Genomic DNA, 18,319 nt, shown 5'->3' with positions numbered 1-18,319 from the left:
GTTAATAATGTACCACACTTTTCTTTTGTTTTTTACCAATATCTGATGGAAAAAAATGTCTAAAAAAGATTGTCTGTTTTCTGTTGTTGATGTACATTTCTTTTCTAATCTACACAGCAAATAATAAAACATGATATGATGGTTAATAATAAAAATGCAAAAAAAAAAAATCTCATTCGAGAAAAGTCAGAAAAAATTAAACTCGTAGTTGTACTACATATTCGGGATGTACGATTTTCTCAGTGGACCACGAACGTCACAAAGCCTCCGGAACGCTTGTCGCCATGGTAACTAAAGGACGCTCAGACTTTCTGATTGAAGCGGATACCGACAGTTTGAGTTTAACGGACTTTATACTCACTGTAATAATAAAAGTAATAAAAAGTCGACCAGAGAGGACAAAATCTGAAGATTCACCTCACCGGTCGACCCTCCGCCTGCCCCATGAACTCTGCTCCGACCCGGTGAACACATCTCACGGAGGACTAATAGATCCGGACTAGCTTTAGCAGCAGGCTTATTAACGTTAGCATGTGCGAGAGCAGAGCGGTTCCGAGTGGGAAGGTGTACCGGCAGCTGTTTGACGCGCAGGTGGGTCAGAGCCAGCAGAGTCCCAAACTTACTGCGCAGGCGCGGTCCTATTTCCAATAAAGTGAAGAGTTTATTATCGGACAGATGTGGTTCTTTCAGTGTTTGTTATGCTATAAACCGGTGTTTATATGTCTGTATTGTAGGTTCAGCTGTCCAGATCTCTTCTGGCCGGGCGGAGAGACACGAGGACAGACTGTCTGTCTGCTGGGGACAGTAACACACACTGTAGTGCAGCCAGCAGGTAGACAGTCGGACGGACAGACGGACGGACAGACAGACAGACAATGAATACAACTCCGCTAAAATATTCACATACCTCCATTAATTGCGTGTTCAACATGTCTGTCTGTCTCTCTATCTGTTTTGCCACACGTCTGTGTGTCACTTACTGTCTGTCTGTCTGTCTGTCTCTCTCTCTCTACGAGTATATGTCTTTTTGTCTGTCTCCATCTCTCTCTCTCTCTCTCATCTGTCTCTCTGTTTCTGTCTATTTCTGTCTCTCACTCTACCTGTCTCTGTCTGTCTGTCTTTTTCTCTTTCTTTCTCTCCACCTCTCCACCTCTCTGTCTGTTTGTCTTTCTTTTTCTGTCTCCATGCCTGTCTCTCTCTCTCTCTCTACGAGTATATGTCTTTTTGTCTGTCTTCATCTCTCTCTCTCTCTCATCTGTCTCTCTGTTTCTGTTTCTGTCTCTCCCCACCGGTTTGTCTTTCACGTTGTTGTGTCCTCTATCCAGCAGGGGGCAGCAGGTGAATGATGATGATGATGACGTTGATGATGTCAGCAGACTTCCTGACTCTGTGGGTTCGTATCTTTGAGCTCAGACATCACCTGGATCACCTGATGGACCAACTTAAAAAACTTAACAAATGTTGTTGTTGTATCTGTGATAAATGAGGATTTTAATATACGACTACTACTACTAATAATAATTTAATAAGATAAGTAATAATGAGAACCCCGGGTTTGCATGAAATACCAGGATCTTGCCAGGTGGAGGTATGAAGAAAAACACCTGATGGACCAGACTGTCGCTCTCTAAACAACAAATTGGTGCTGAAAGGTTCACTGATTGTTGGATAGTGTTTTAAATTCAGTCCTAACAACCAATCACAGCTGTCCACCTCTCTCTCTCTTTCAGTTGTTGATCGTCCGAGCTCTGACATCATTAAACGACTGACGGAAAAGAAAAACAAAAAACATAAAGAGGCCCTGAAACAGCTGGACTCAGAGCTCACAGAAATCACCCAGGTAGAATTCACACCTGACATGCTGCTATGTAATACATTAGAGGTAGTACACCAGAGGAAGTATACACACTGATAAAGTGAATATGTGCTAATATTCACACCTATATAGTTACCTGAGGTAAAAAACACACTACTGTATATATAATCTTCATATTGTGTTTTTTTAGGTGTATGAGACTCAGGTGACAACTGTCAGTCTGGGGCTGCTGTCCTCTCTGCAGGACGTGGACCTCGGCTTAAACAACCTGAAGGAAAGAATGAAGCACCTGGAACACCTGGAGCACATTAGTCTGCAGGTACACAACATATAATACTTGAATCAGTGTGACTTCTTCTTCCCGAGGATATCACCCTCTCTTATGTCTATCCGAAATAAACCGCCATAAATCCACTTAGAAATCTGAAAAGAACTAGCTCCAACTTGCCTGCATTACAAGTTGTTTTATTAAAGCAGATTCAATCCTTAAAGGGTGGTATTATGCTAATTTCAGGCTTCATATTTCACTCTGTGATACCTGTGGACTAGCTTAGCATAATTTACTGTTAGAAAAACTCCTCCTGTTTCTCACACTTGTGCTCTGTGCAGGCCCTCATACAGCCTCTGCCTGAAACGACTCAGTCAGCTCTGTCCCTTTAAGAAACCCTTGTTCTGATTGGCCAGCTCCCCGAAGCCTGCACTTTGTGACGTCACAAAGTGTAGCGTGTAGAAAAAACCTGAAAGAAAGAAAGAACCTGGCGTTTACAGCAGCCTGCAGACTGAGCTGAGAACCCGGGGGATTACTCCGACATACTTTTACCGACAGATTTGAAACTTCACCCATGTTTAGTGTGGACATCCAACACTGTAACATTATAAATATATGTCTTACGATGTGAAACAGCATAAAACCACCCCCTCTTTAAAGTGTTCAATAAAAAGGAAAGTAGAACATTTACAACATCTGAACTGAACAAAGTTCATCTACTCAGATATTTAGCCTCACAATAATGAAATACTGGTTGATTTTGTGTGTGTGTGTGTGTGTGTGTGTGTGTGTGTGTGTGTGTGTGTTCAGGAGGTGCATGGTCTCTGGGATGAGGTGGACGAGGCGGTGAAGCTCAAGAAGATGAGAATCATGGAGCTGAACCACAAACTGACTGAAGCTGAGACTGAACGAACTGACAAGGTCAGACTGAGTTAACATGTTTCAGGACGATTTCATCACAAGCTCTTCAACAAGCTCTGTATGTATATCAGAGAATTGTGTGTGTGCATGTGCATTTTTTTCTTCCATGCTTCATGAGTTGAAGTAGAAGATCTAAGACTTTTTTTATCCATGCAAAATAATTAGTTAGTTGAGCTGATTAACAGCATGACGTCTATAAATCTGTGCTGCGGGCTGCTCAAAACTCTCATGCGAAATGGGGGGAAAATAGTTGTGTCTTTATGTATTTAAGTGTATGTGGAGATATTTATATCTACATGCATGTATCTCTACAGGAACTCATGTCTACCGTATGTTGTTCTTGTAGATCAGAGTCGTGCTCAAGAAGTACTGCCCCCTGCTGGAGAAGATTAGCTTCCTGCCTCCATCTGACGTCTTCAGACTGATCCACAGCGAGGCCACGGCAAGTCCCTGCAACCTTTAACTGACCCCTAACAACCAAACACGGAAAGTTAAACCTCTCCTCTGTTTGTGTCTCAGATGCTGAATCAGTCTCTGCTGGCGAACCGTCGTAGCGTTGCTCGCCTGCTGCTGCTCCTCCAGGAGGAGAACCTGCAGCAGGAGTCACTCCTCCGTCTGCACTGGGAGGACTGCCTGAGCCGCTGGAGGAAATTCAGAGTCAGCGAGGTTAAAGATCACTACAGGTGGGAGGAATACTCGGAAACACTCCGATTCAGACTAGTTTTTATGGGATTAATCGGGTTATCGAAAGTTTAACGAGGTATTTGATTTTATCAAACTGGTTTATATAGGTTTTATACTGGTTCAAACTGGTTTAAGACTGATTCAAATAAGGTAAAGACATGAGTTGACTGGGTTTAGACTGGTTCAAAGTACTTATAGATGTTAAAGATAGGATTAAATGAGGGAAAGACATCTTTATATTGGCATTAGACTAGCTTAAAGTCATGGCAGGTTTCAGATTGATTTAAAACAGGTTTTAGACGAGTTCAAACTGGCTGTAACTGGTTAAAGATGAGTTCAAATGGGTTCAAATGGGTTCAGGTTTAAATTAGACAGCATCAAACAGGTTTTACATACAGGTGAAAGGAGAACCTGGTTAGATAATTCTCGATGATACCATCTCTACAGCAGTATTATCAATATAAACACGTTTTAACAGCTGTATATTTTTAAACAGGTTCAGAATCAGTGGCTTTTGTTTTGCAGGAGTCTCTTCAGCGGTGATGAGGATCGGCAGCTGGCCTCAGTTCAGCAGGCGGTTCAGACGATGAAACAAACTCAACAAGATCTGACAGAACAACGCTGTGACATCATCAGAAACATCTGGTAACAACAACAGAGTCTCTGCCGTGTGTCTTTTGATCGGTTCGGTTTGTCGCTCATCATCCTCTTCATCCTTTACAATAAAAACCAGCGGGCAGTGAAGTTACACCCTTACTCAAATTGATAATTTTACAAACGTTGCAATCAACTCTGGAGCCATATTTCTTGTTGAAGTGGAGCTTTGGACTGTTTCTTCCTCTCCACCATGATGCCTTCATGTTGCACGTTTCCAGGAGTTTAGTCACATGAGTTTGATGTAATTTCTGTTGTGCAATGTGCAACAGTCAGGGAATTGATTAAAGAAACATGAACATAACACAACATTATAAACATGTACAAGAAACATTAAAATGACATCCTTTATGTTTCAGCTCTCTGGTCCCGCCCTCCTGCTCAACATCTCTGGTCTCTGATTGGTTCAACCAGCTGACAGCTGTCAATGAACAGATTGGTAAGTGTTTCACGTTTTCTGTTTGTGTTTCTGTGTGAGTCAACATGTCACAAAGTTTAGTACCTAAAAGACAGGTACCTAAAAAGTATCTGTCTATAAGGCACAAAAGTTTCTCTCATTAACACATGAAACTAAAACAAACGTCATGTTTCCATCATGTTTTCAACATTGTTTTACTTTAAACTTTTAATGACCTCATCTACTTCCTCATTGGTTTAATGGCACCCGCTGGAGAATCAGCTCCACCTTCTGTTCATCTTCATCAACCAACAACAGCAGGAGATTCAATGTGTGTTTGATTTTGTGTGTGTGTGTGTTCAGACAGTCTTCATGCCGACTTCCTCCATCAGCTTCGTTGTTGTTATGAGCAGACGTGGTTTGATCGACTGGCTGAGGTGGAGCACTGTAAGGTAAAAAGATCTGTGCTGTATGACTTGTTTCTGTCATAGACTGTAATTAAGAAGGGAATGTGGCCACCACGGAGTCAACAACTGGTTTGTTGCGTTATGCCCGTCATCATCCTACTGTCTCGAGCCAGAGCTGACCATATTGGTTTATATAAAGAGCGCATGTTTAACCTGCTGTTCAAGCTCTGCTCAGTTCTGTTTTCATCCAGCTGTTTTTAAAATGAGTGGAAAAGAAAGTCAGATTATTGCAGGTTTCACACCTGGCTGCGGTGGAAATGTTGGTGTCATATTTCCAACAACCGGACCAGAAACAAGCGTTGACATGTACAACATTTATATGAAATCTGACTTTAGTCTTTAACACATTCTCCTGCAGGAGGAGCTCTCAGCTCTGCAGCTGACAGAAGAGGAGGTGAATGATGTTGTCCGCTCTCAGCTTCTCCCTCTGATTGGTCAAAGCCAGAGTCAGGATAAAGAGCGATTGGCTGCCTTTGAGGTCAGTCACACTATCATCACTGACACCTCACACACGTCTGTAGACTGAATATAAGTGTCCAACTTTACCAAAATATTTTTCTGACTCTCTACCTGTCTACCTGTCTGTCCGTCTGCAGCTGTGTCGTGAGTCTGTAGCCCGTCATGCTCTCAGTCTCAGCAGGTGTGTGTTTGTTGTGATGCGAGGAGCCGCATTGCTCTGGGAGAAACACAGCCGCAGGTTAAAGGGGAGAGAAGAAGAACTACAACAACACCAGGACGATCTCAGAGGCTCACAGCAGAAACATGTACAGGTGAGTCATCAGCCTATCTCAAGTTAATCTTGTATTTAGAAACCTGAAGGACACACCTTCACCTGAGATGAGTCCTTTAGCAGGTAGCAGGCTCTCCCATGATGCTTTGCTGTTGTGTTGTTAGAAGAAGAAGGTGCGTCTGGACGTTCTTCTGGGTGGACTCCGTCAGGAGGGCGGTGAGGATGCTCTGAAGAGGTCCCTGGAAAAAATTGTGCTCTATCTTCAGGAAGTCCAGCAGAGGTACTGCATGCTAATGCTAATGCTAACACACAGTCAGTCAATAGTGAGTGTTACAACAGGTGTCGTAATATTACAGATATATTCCTACTGCATTTGTTCTTCAGGATAACGAAGGATGTGTGAAGAAGCTTTGATTTTACAGTCAATTACTGTTTATTAATATTTATATCAACACACAACAACAACTAGATCATGAATCGATCCTTAAATGGCAAACAAAAGGATGTCAGTGTGTAGGTGTACATGTGTAACTGTGTGTGTGTGCAGCTGTAGACAGTGCGTCTCTGATCAGTGTGAGCTGTTGGATCGTCTCCCGTCTCTCCTCCTGGAAGAGCTCCTCTCCTACAGCAGCAGCCTCAGCTCATTCTTCCACCTCAATCACACCTACAGACCGGTAATCATGGCAACTGCCCCTCAGACACACCTACACCTGCTTCTAACCATAACAACACCCAACCCCTATCCCAAAGTTAGAGGCAGCCTGGTGACTTCAGGCCGTCTTCTCCAATTCTTTATCTCGGGGCTTCAGGACGATTAAAATCAGGGTGGTTGTAGCAAATCCAGGTCATGTGACACAAGTCAACAGCCAGTGGAATAGAGACTTAACAGCAATAAGAAATGAATGTGAGCTTCTTCCTCAGAGTCCAGAAGAGCTGCAGAAACTTCACCCATCACTCACCACTCCCATCGACAAGGGTCAGTATGTGCGCTGTACAGTTACCAGTTCTGAAATGGTTTTTGGTCCAGTCTGAACGACTTTGTCCGCTTGTGTAGAAACCAGTGTGGAGGATGAAATACAGAAACCACAGGAGGGGACAGAGGATCATCCAATCAGCTGTGAGATGGACACAAACCCCGCCCACTCCTCCAAGGATTGGCTGACTGAGGTGATGCTCTGACAGATGAATGACAGAAAACAATGAACTTCTTATTGATCCACAGATATGAGTATTGGTTGTTTGTGTGTGTGTGTAGGCGGAGTCCTCTCTGCAGGATCTCTTTGACATCAGCAGTGATGTCACATTTACATCATTAAGGGGTGTGAAATATAGTGGCCCAGTCTTCACATGCCCCGCACCAGACCTGCAGCAGGAGACACACCTGACCCCGTTTCCTGTAGAGCTCCTCACACACCAGCTGAGCAGGTATACACACGCACACACACAACACTTCACATCACATACCAACAGAACACTGCTCTCTAACAACGACGCTCTGTTTGTCTGATGTCGAGGATGCGGACTCTTTTCTTGGATAACCTGGACCAGCATTGCCATGACGTCCTCAGCTCCACTGTTGCCATGTTGACGCACAGGAAGGAGGCGTTGCGTGAGGAGCAGGAGCTCCAACTGCAGCAGCTGAACCGGCAACATGTCCAGACCCACATATACCAACCCCGCCTGGGTAGGAATCTGAAACTGGACTGACTTTGTGTTTTTATATTCACTTCAAAACTGTCAGAGTTCAATCAAGTCAGCATCTGGTGAGCAAGGTGGTAGTAGTCCACAAACCAATGGATGAAGTCATGGCGGCTACGTCCACTTTTACAGTCTATGCTACACACCCTGGTTGTAGCAGCTCTAATCTGACTGATATGACATTAGCATTGTGTGTATAAGCCTGCCGTTGATAACCTCTATCAGATGGAGCTCTCCTCCACTTTAGCCAGCTGCATATAAACGTTTCTTAAATCCTCATTCTCCTTGAGCCTCTGAGCTAGCAACATACATGCTGAAACTAAACGTGTCTTTTAATGTGCTCGGTGACATTTTTTTGGAGGGATTAAACCCTGTTAATGCCTCTCTATGGGCTCTACGTGCAAATGTTCCATCAAAACAAGTTGATGGTTTCTGTCGGACCTTTTTCCAAAGCAAAGTTTGGACATAACAAACCAACTTAAGGATGGACCCACTCAAGCAAGAGGCCCTGTTAGCACTGTGGTGGTATCAGTAGTTACCAAAGAAATAGAAGAATGACAGTATAAATATATGATGGTTCAAACTGTTAGTTCTTACAAACAATATGCAAACAGTGTCTCGTGTGTGTTTTAGCTGAGCTGCAGCTCCACGGACAGCGTGTCGATATTCACTGTGAGGAGGTGTCCAACGTGTTGACCTCCTGCAGGATGAAGCTGCAGGACCTGCAAACTTCCATCATCAAGAAGAACCAGGAGTTCACCATCACAGTGTCCAACATGGAGGACAAAGTCCTGACAGCTGACAGAAGCCAACGGTAACCACTGATCTGTAGGCAAGACTGTTTATGTTGTTTCTCAAGAGTCTGAAACATCATGAATTACTGTCTCTCTCTGTCTGTCTGCAGTCTGGAGGCGGTGAGCTCCGCCCTGCAGGACTGTCTGGATCAGCACATCAAAGACACACAGTGCTGTCAGACCAGCTTCAGACAGACGGTTCAGATCAAACTGGAGGGGGTCAGACACAAGACAACACAACTCCTCAACTCCTTCAGGTAACAACTGGAACACCTGGAAGCTATAAATAGACTGGAGGAAATTGTCCTCAGAAACATGTTTTCGTCTTCTGCAGGTTGTTCAGTGAAGGAGGCAACTTCGCTCCTCAGGAAGTGAAGTTGTTTCAGCGGAGGCTGAAGGAGGAAACCAAACAAATTAGTGTGGCAGAGGCGTCGATCTACTCTGAACTGGAGACATTTGAGTCAAAGAGTTTAAAGCAGGTTTGACCTTTAACCTTTCTCCTTACCTCAGACAAAGCAACAGGGCTTCTAACATATACTCAGAGGCCTAAAGCCTGTGTTTCTCCTCCAGGTGAAGGAGGTGTCTGGTTGTTTTGAGGAGAAACTCTCCTTCCAGAAGTCTGAAGTGATGTTCATGGAGAAGGTCCAGAAAACCATCAGCAGCACACAAGTTAAAATCAAGGCTGAGGTACCCGTCTTTCTGTGTCTGTCTGTCAGTACTGTATGAAACTCTTTACTGTATATGTTAAACTGTGCTTGGACCATGCAGGCAGCCAGCTGTAACCAGCAGCAGAAAGCCATCAGCAGCAAGTTGGACGATCTGAGGAGGATGATGGAGAACACACAGGTACACACACAGGTACACACACTGCAGCAGAATATTTAAGTGTTGTTGCCCTACTGCTTTTTTATCACTACTAAGCTACCACTGTAGTGTACCTGTACATTACTGCACTTCTGTGATAATACCAAACAAGGTCTAGAAGGAACAAAGGGTCTTAATGTTTTCATGATGTATTTCTTCGGCCTGTCTGTGTGTGTGTTTATCTGTAGGTGTCCCCCGATGAAGTGTGTTCTCTTCTGTCGTCTGTCAGTGAAGAACTAAGGAAGCGCTGTCAATACCTGGACTTCTCATTGGTAGGCTAACTCCTGTCAACTTGGACTACCTCTTGTTTATGGGGACTACTTTCTCACTTCCTGCGCTACCACCTGTATGCTTGGACTACCTCTCATTTATCTGTACTACTTATTGTCTTTCTTAAATACCACTTTTCTACAACACTACTTTTAGTTTTTTGTTCTTCATCTTGTCTTCTTGGTCTGCCTCTCATCCATCTGGACTACCTGCTATCTTCTGGGAATACCAGTTATCGACTCAGACTGCCTGTTGTGTTATTGGACTTCATCTTGTCTCCTCAGACTTCCATTTCCACCTGGACACCTACTTGTCTTACTGGACTATCTATTGTCTTTCTGGACTGCATCTTCTATTCTTGGACTACCTTTCATCTATCTGGACTAACTATAGCTCTTCTGGACAACCACTCGTCTACCCAGACCATAATTTGGGACTTATGGGACTTCTATTTGTCGTCTTGGACTGCATCTTCTCTATGTGAAACGACTTTTGTCTACTTAGACCATCTCTTGTATTGTTGGGCTACCGCTTTACCAGGACAACCATTTGTCTTCTTCTTTGACTACCTTTTTTTTTTTTTTACCTGGACTACCACTTGTCTTGTTGGATTACCTTTTGTATACCTGGACTACTGCTTGTCTTGTTGGACTACCACTTGTCTTGTTGGACTACATTTGTATACCAGGGCTACCACTCGTCTCCTTGGACTACCACTTGTCTTGTTGGACTCCCTTTTGTATACCTGGACTACTGCTTGTCTCCTTGGACTATCTTTCGATTACCACTTATTTACTTGGTCTGCCTCTCTTCCTCCTGTCTTATATCTCATCTACCAAGATTACCTTGTGTTCTAACTTCTTGTCCTCTGGACCACCTTTCTCGACTACCTCTTGTCTTCTGGATTACCACTAGTCTGTGTCGACAGGCTTCTGTCTACCAGGATTATTGTACCTTTTCTTGTACCTACACAAACCTCTGATCCTCTTGGACTATCTCTTGCCTGCCTGAACTTTGTCTTGTCTGTCTGACCTTGTTGACCTGGAATACCTTGGACTAGCAACTATCTGAGAATCACCTGTCTCCATGGACTCCTTCTTGTCTACCTGTAATACCTTATGTCTATCAGAACTAATTCCAGTTTTTCTAGAATACCATGGACTTTGTCTTGTTTATGTTGACAAAGACATTTGAAGTTTCTATTTGGACTGCCTCCTTTCTTACTGGACCGTTGATCAACTGTGTGCCACGACCAACTCTTGTCTGCCTGAACTACCTCCAGTTTAACTTGACCATCTGTGGTTTATGTTTACTTTCTTTTCAACCTGTACTGTATTTTGTATATCTGGACTACCTGCTAACAACCTGGATCTATCAAGAGAAATTTGGTCTTCTTTATGTCCATGTGGATTTCCCTCTCTATGTTATTTGTGTGTTTAGGAAAACGCCCTGCAGGGAAGTCTATCAGCTCGTCCCAAGTCCAGGAAGCAGGTCCGGTCAGCCCCACCTCCTGGTTTACTGCAGCCGAGCAGTAAAGGTGTTGACCTCCTCAATGACCCTGTTTTTGGCATCATCAAGTCCCTCAACAGGTACAAACTCCAATCAATTCCACTAAGTAATACTGCAGGAAATACTAGTACTTCTTGTTTTGTTTGATTGTGCTTTGTGGTGATAAAGACAAACGTTTTTTTTCTTCTCCTCTTCCCCATGGTCCTTTCCTTCTTTACTTCTGTCTATTTATCCTCACCCATCAGTTTCCGTAAGAACCAGGCTGTTGCAGCAGAAGCAGCAGAGAAAGAGGAGAGGGGAAGACCAGCTTCTGGTAAAATCTGATTTCTATTGAATTAATTTGATGTAATTTCACAAACAAACCACAAACAAAACAGCTGTGAAACAAAACACACTCACAGCTGTTTGTGTGTGTGCAGGTCGTAGCTCTGTCCAACGTCTTCAACGTAGGGGTACTGGGTCTGTCAGCACACTGAGGTATACACACACACACACACACACACACACACACACACACACACAAACACGTAGTATCTCTTACTGTTGAGTGTGTTTCGAGTTCTTTTTGACCTATTAGTGTATTTGTGTGTGTGCTTGTGTGTGTGCTTGTGTGTCAGTGTGGGTAGGAGCAGCAGGTCCATCAGGTCTGACAGAAGGCTCCAGGTGTTTGGACCCAAACCAGATCCAGAACCGACCACACAGTGAGTTTGACCCGCTGGTCTGATTGAATCCTGTTGACGAGTCTCAGATGTGGATCACCGGTGTGTTTGTGTTTTAGCTCCTTCAGCTCTGCAGTGAACTCTGTGTTATGGAAGGCCAATGACGTCGTCCTGCTGGTTGCCGAGGTAACAGAGACACGGTTTGAGGAGCATGTACGAGTGAAGCAGGTACGTTTTTAAATAATCGTCTCATGTAAAAAGTTTTTCATTGAATCTCTTTTTCATAACACTCTGTCAGGACTTTTACCGGAGCAAGCGGGGCAGCACATTCCTCCTGGTTCCTGACAGTTTGGACCAATGGGCTGAGAGTACGCAGCAGAGGCTTCTGGGATACCATGAACAGGCCAGGAAGTTTCTGAGCACCAGTAAAGAGGGTAGACACACATTTGTACTGCTACACTTATGAGCACCTTAAAAGTCCTCAGAGACAGAAGAACAAGAGTATACACCAAGATGGCCAAGCTGCTATACCCACAGTTTGCTTGCCTGCCTGTCTACCTACCTGTCTGTCTGTCTGTCTGTTTGTGTCAGAGTTGGTGACCCAGCTGTTTGTCTATCACTTTACCTGTCTTTCTCCTTACCTGTCTGTCTCTCAGAGTTGGTGAACCAGCTGTCTGTGTTGGAGGAGCTGTTGCATTTGTTACCCGCAGTTTTGATCGGGAACCATGAGCGACTGCAGGAGGCGGGGCTGAAAGAGGAGGTGGGCGGAGTCAGACTGAAGCTGGAGGAGATGCTGACAACCAGCGAGAAGGAAAGGGTAAGAAGCTGAAAACAGTGACATCAAAGGTCATCAGAGGTCATCAGGACAGGTAAATTGAAGGCCAGCTCTGACTGTGTTTCTTCTTTCTGGTTCTCAGCGTGAAAACGTCCGTCAGCTGCGAGTGTCGCTCAGAGACGACGAGCTTCAGACTCTAAACGGTAGAGAGGAACTCAGACAGCAGCAGCTACAGAGCGCCATCTGTTCAGCACACCTGGAACTACAGGTAGGAGCAAGGAGGAGAATCTGGAAGTGATCAGGGCTTTAAAGGGTGGGACACCTGTTATACCTGTGTGTTTTTGTGTTGATGTGTTCAGGAGTGTTTGAGAGTCAGAGGGGAGGAGTTTGTGACATCACTGGCCTCTCTGACAGAGAAGCTGCTCCATCAGCTGGATAATCTGCTCACAGCTGCAGGTAACGTCCACCTTTAACCAACCTGAGTCATCATGGTGCTTTAATGAACTTCATACAGTCGAGTGCTGGAGTCAACAGAACAGCAGCTACAGCAGAGAAGCTGGGAGTCACCAAGTCTTCTGTTTCTGTTGACACAGATACCGAGGCAGCATCGTCACAGCAGCAGGAGAGCACAAAGACGGGAGCTGAAACAGGACAAAAACCTTGCACAGTTGGCAGGTAACATTTGACCTCTGACCTCTGACCAGCTACATGTCAGAGGGCTGTGAGATCAGAATACAGCTGATGTGCATTCATACACCAAGATGTCAAAATACTGGAGCACTGCAGCTCCACAGTAAAAGCCCTCCAGACCCTTCAAAGTAAAATCCCTTCATTTCCTTCACAATAAAAGCCTTCCAGACCCTTCACAGTAAAATCCATGCATTTCCTTCACAATAAAAGCCCTCCAGACCCTTCAAAGTAAAAGCCTTTAGTCTTTTTATTTTAATGGCAGCAAAACCCCTTCACAGTAAAAGTCATCCTGCTCTGCAAAGTAAAGTTCTCCAGCTCCTTCACAGTAAAAGCCTAAAACTCCTTCACAATAAAAGCTTTCAAACCCCTTAAAGCTTGAGCCATACTCTGTGTGTGTGTCTGTGTGTTTGTGTGTGTGTGTGTGTGTGTACCAGGACCTGGTCTGGGATCCAGTACCTGTCGCCCCCCACCAGCAGCACAGCCGACCCGCCATCCACTGTTACCATAGTAACAACAGCATCCATCACCACGACCAGGTGCACTGCGAGACATCTGGCTGTTATTGAGCTGAGAGATGCTGCTGTGAAGGTAAACACACACCTTAAACACACACACTAATAAAACAGACATATTTAAAGACGTGTAATTCATTTGTGTGTGTGCGTGTGCGTGTGTGTGCGTCAGAGGTTCGAGCAGCTGTTCAGGTCAGAGGTTTCTCGTTCTGACGACAACAAACAAAGACGACTGAGTAAACTACAGAGGTGGACCACACACTGGAGACAGCAGATACACAGTCTGACACACACTAACACACACTGACACGCGTAAGCTGAAGTATGAAACCAAAAACTTCTCTGCTGTTTGCTGTGAATCTGTGATGTCATCAGCTGTACTGATGTCTGTTAATAAACCACAGAAGAAGAACGAGCGTCAACTTGTTGTTAGCATGTCGGAGTAACTTCAGCTCTTTCGTCTGTAGAGGAGAATAACTGGACTTCAATCACTCTCTCATGTTAAAGCTCAGCTGCACTCATCACTAGAGGTTGTTTGACTTTTAACATTTTGTCTTCTCTCGTTTTTACAAATGAGTCAAACAAAATATTAGAACATCCGTCAGCATTGCTCAAGAATCCGAGCCCTCAAACTAGAGTCTAACATTTCCTAAAAAAAAGCTTTGCTATCTGATGTTTCTCATGATTCTTGTAACCTGTAATGTGACAGACCATGAATAAATCTGTCATTCACCTCAAAATTTCAGAATAAAAGACTCTTTTTTTGGTGGTAAACAGCAATTATTTATTGAAATGAAATTAAAAAGAATAAGTACCAGATCTATTGCATTATTGTAACATTTTGTTTCTGTAAGGGGGGCGGGGTTACTCTACTGTTTTTTCTCTCGTAGGATGTAGTGAACACAAATATACAAGGAACATTCAGCTATCACAGATTGCACACCAGATACTGTAGTAATGCAGTCTAATACAAGACCACCAAAATAATCCAGGAATTCTCTTTTTGTCCTTCTTCTTCTTCTGCTCTTATTAGTCCGTCTTTTTTTTTTTTTCAATAAAGAGTACAAAAGTCCTCCCAGAGTTGGGGACACAATCTCCGGATCTGTACACAAACCTGTCGCTCGCTCGCTCGGGGACAACTCGTCAGACAATGCCTCCAAAAAAAAAAGAAAAGAATAAAACCAACAAAAAAAACGATAATATAATGCCGAGAACATGTACAATGCACTGACACAGAAAGTCAGCTGTGTTAATAGACATGCAACAAGTAACAAAACTTGCTGAAATCGCAATAATCATTAAAAAAATCTAAAACCAGTTATAATTGCATAAATACTTTGTACAGTTCATTTATCCGCTGTGAAATGCACCTTTCTGTTAAAACGGCATCAATAAAAACCTGTGATTCCTCTCCACTTCTTTTTGTACACGTGAAGGTGCAAAGAAACTCTTGATTGATAGAAGCCGACTCGGCCTTTTTCAGCTAGATGGCATGATTGCACGCTAAATTACAGTACGTCAATGCAGAATGATATAAGGACAATTACAAGAGTGCATATTATCATTAGAACATCGGGGAGCTGTGGGGGGTGGAGAGTTCAGTACGTTCTGGGAGGTGTTTTCTTATTTGTACACGTGTTAGACTCTGTGAATGCTAGTGGGAAACAAGGAGTGAAAATATTCTCTCTGGGAAAGAAAGAAAGCAGCACTTTGATGCACATTTGTTGCCCACAGAAGCACAAACAAAAACAACATGAATGCACGTATGAAGAAAGAAAAACATCTACATACGAACAAAATAAACCCTCTCGCTACGTGTCTGTTAAACCCAGGAGCAGCAGCAGCCAAGTGTTGTGAACGTAACATGAAACAACGCATAAACATATGAATCTCCTCTGATATTAATGTGACGGCATGGCGGCCTCGTACGGAGTTCAATCAGTGCCACAAATGTTTTCTTGTTTTACTGCATTTAACTGCTGACTGTTTTAGCGACTTCTTTTGAAAGCATCAGACACAACAGTAATCATTTGAAAGATGCTGTGATCAGATGAAAATGTTACTTTCTGCTTTTTGTCCTTTTCTTTTTTCTTGTGACAACATGAAGCAACAACAGTAAAGATCTGCATTTGTTCTGTGTTAACAATGCATCATGCCTCGTGTTGCGTTCAGGCTCTCTGTTTTTCTGACGACGTGCTGCTTTCCTAAATACCGTCCCTGTCTTTGTTAAGATTTCTGTCCGTCCGCGTCTTGTTTCGTCCTCTGATATGACATTCAGTCAACAGCAGAGATGACACGTAAAGCCTTAACAGTGGAAAAAGTGGCACTAATTAAACCCCATAGATGTATCTACATTACTTCATCTATCATTGACCAAATATGAACCCAGATTTTAACAATTCAGTCACAATATTTTTAGCTTACGGAATAAAAAAACTACATTCAGGGAACTTAACTACAAAGTCCATGCTCTGAGAAATGTGGGTATTTAATTTTGGCACCAATGAAACCCCGTAGATTTATCTACGAGGACTCTCATGACATCATTGACCACATTTTGACCTTGATTTAGTCACAAAACCTTCAAAAAATTGGAGTATTTCATTGGTCGTCCACAATCCAAACCAACTTCATACTTTGACTAAGAACCGTGAACGTAAAAGAACAAAACTGGAATTTCATTGAGGAAGTATGAAATGATGATTTAGTGCTCAAATTGACATCTTTCCTGCATTTGGTCCATCAGCAGTTACATCTTAACGTCTGCATGTCTGCGACTCTCGAGACAAATTTCCACAATATTCTTAAAATCTGGGCTCTGAAAGGTTCCCGGCTGCTGCTCCTGGAGTTGAACATCTTCCACAGCGACTGAGGATAAAGTGTGTAGAGTGCAACATTTACTGATCTGCTGTAATAATGCCTCGGGGTCAGACTGAAGGTCTGCCAGCGGCTAATCTGACAGAAAACAAACAATACAAAACAAGAGTCCCTTTTTTGTGTGCATCAAAAAGCCGCTTTGATGCTCGTGCAGTAACTAAATACGACTACTGAGAGACGTGAAGGGAGATCAATGTGTGCAATACTTTACCCTAATTCATGGTTTTCACAGATGATACCCGATGATGTTTTCTCTCAGGGGAAAAAAAACTTGAAATATTTCGACTGATATGGTTTCAAAATAAAAGATCTGAAATGATAACGCGTCCAGTTCTCAGACAGCAGCAACAACTAAACTCCTGAACGGGGAATTCATGTAAAGGACAGAGAGCGATAGGCTTATAAAAATCAACAACACATCCGAACAATTTGGCAAAAAACAAAATAAAGGAAGTTTGATAATAAATCTCTGTGATGTGATGGCTTCACACTGTGGGCAACACTCGCAAAGTAACTCACGTTTTGTAAACAACAACAACAACAAAAAAATGATTTAAAAAAAAAGAAGTAATTTTGCATAACTAGACCCACTAGTGACGTCAACCCACAGACAATAATTATTGACATTCATATCCCTTCCTCTCCTCCGCGTTATCCCTCTGGACTCGCCGTGACTCGTGACGCAGACTACACACAATCGATTTGTTTTTTTAAAGCCAGGAGTGGTTAGTCACATCGCTATGTTACAGGCAGGTTGTTTTTTTCTCATTGACCTTTATTTTTTCTTCTGTTTGTTCCTCTTAAGAGTTAAAAAGGCCATGGTCGGTATTTACAATATGAACAAGTTTGTTTCGTCTGGCGGTGGCGGGTGATTGACTCAAGGTGTGTTGCTTCGTTCCTCCTCCAGGTGTGAGTGCAGGTGGTGACAGTGGTGATTCAGTTTGTTTTAACTCCTTCTGATCCTCGTTTCTCTCCCACCTCTTTCTCTTCATCGCCGCGCCGATGAAACAGCCGACACTCCCTCCTGTTTCAGTCTGTCAGTGTGTTACAGTCATGTGGTTACTGGACGTACGAGAGGTTAACGGGGTTTTTTTGAGGGATGTGTGGGAGGTTCAGGTGGAGGAATTAAACGCTCCTCGGGTCGGAGTCCTCAGGAGGAGGAGGAGGAGGTGTTTCGTCTGTTGAGGTCAGGTGGAGGTGGAGCTCAGTTTCTGCAGCCGTCCTCGACGCTTCGCTCATGTTGAAGGTTGTAGTAACAGTTCTGACACACTCGCACAGGTGACGAGATCTTCAGCCGTTTGATCTCAGACTGGAAGCGGCTGCACCTGCGGAACGAGGTGAGACAAAGGGGACGATTAAATCTGAAAAACTGGAAGGAAATACAAACATGACACAACACTTTACTGATAAGATAAATAAATGTAACATGCAACATTTTACCACATCTGAGAAGAGTAACAGAACAAATATAGATTTTGAATTGAAGAATTATCAATTAATCAAACTAATCAACAAGGACCTGCCTTCACTAACTGCGCTTTTTTGCGCTGGCGGCGCACACAACCGCAATTTCAGAGCGCTTCTCATCGCCGCTTATTGTTGCTAGGTTTTGTGAGTTGACTCTCAGCACCTCCGCTTCCCTCGGTAGTGACCGTTAAATCTGTTTTAAATTGCTCTGCGTGCTTAATATTTGCTTTTATTCACGGAAAATGTACAAATAAAACATGAAAATGT

The 18,319-nt window shown here is 43.4% G+C and overlaps 2 protein-coding genes across 2 annotated transcripts in view; one reads left to right on the top strand and one right to left on the bottom strand.

Moving 5' to 3' along the window:
- Positions 1–531: 531 nt before the first annotated feature.
- ccdc180 (coiled-coil domain containing 180) lies at positions 532–14,015 on the top strand. The gene is made up of 34 exons (XM_069682735.1): positions 532–591; positions 735–804; positions 1,731–1,840; positions 2,007–2,135; positions 2,895–3,005; positions 3,352–3,447; positions 3,525–3,688; positions 4,215–4,334; positions 4,703–4,782; positions 5,104–5,192; positions 5,566–5,685; positions 5,804–5,977; positions 6,102–6,217; positions 6,485–6,611; positions 6,859–6,913; positions 6,992–7,104; positions 7,193–7,362; positions 7,452–7,621; positions 8,269–8,449; positions 8,540–8,686; positions 8,764–8,908; positions 9,000–9,116; positions 9,198–9,275; positions 9,482–9,565; positions 11,004–11,152; positions 11,690–11,773; positions 11,851–11,917; positions 12,030–12,165; positions 12,388–12,548; positions 12,649–12,774; positions 12,866–12,962; positions 13,100–13,181; positions 13,631–13,784; positions 13,881–14,015. The coding sequence occupies exons 1-34, from the start codon at positions 532–534 to the stop codon at positions 14,013–14,015; spliced, it is 4,017 nt and encodes a 1,338-aa protein (XP_069538836.1).
- A 451-nt stretch (positions 14,016–14,466) lies between these two features.
- The window catches only part of wdfy3 (WD repeat and FYVE domain containing 3), an 89,665-nt gene continuing 85,812 nt past the window's right edge, over positions 14,467–18,319 (bottom strand). The window contains exon 67 of the mRNA XM_069683542.1: positions 14,467–17,910. Coding sequence (XP_069539643.1) covers positions 17,790–17,910 — 121 coding nt within the window. The 3' untranslated portion in view covers positions 14,467–17,789. The remainder of the gene's footprint in view (positions 17,911–18,319) is intronic.

The sequence above is a fragment of the Semicossyphus pulcher genome, unplaced genomic scaffold (genome assembly GCF_022749685.1).
Source record: "Semicossyphus pulcher isolate SPU_LCO1_2020_fin unplaced genomic scaffold, fSemPul1.0.p SCAF_6, whole genome shotgun sequence".
Classification (NCBI taxonomy): Eukaryota; Metazoa; Chordata; class Actinopteri; order Labriformes; family Labridae; genus Semicossyphus; species Semicossyphus pulcher.
This window is presented reverse-complemented; position numbering and strand designations above follow the sequence as displayed.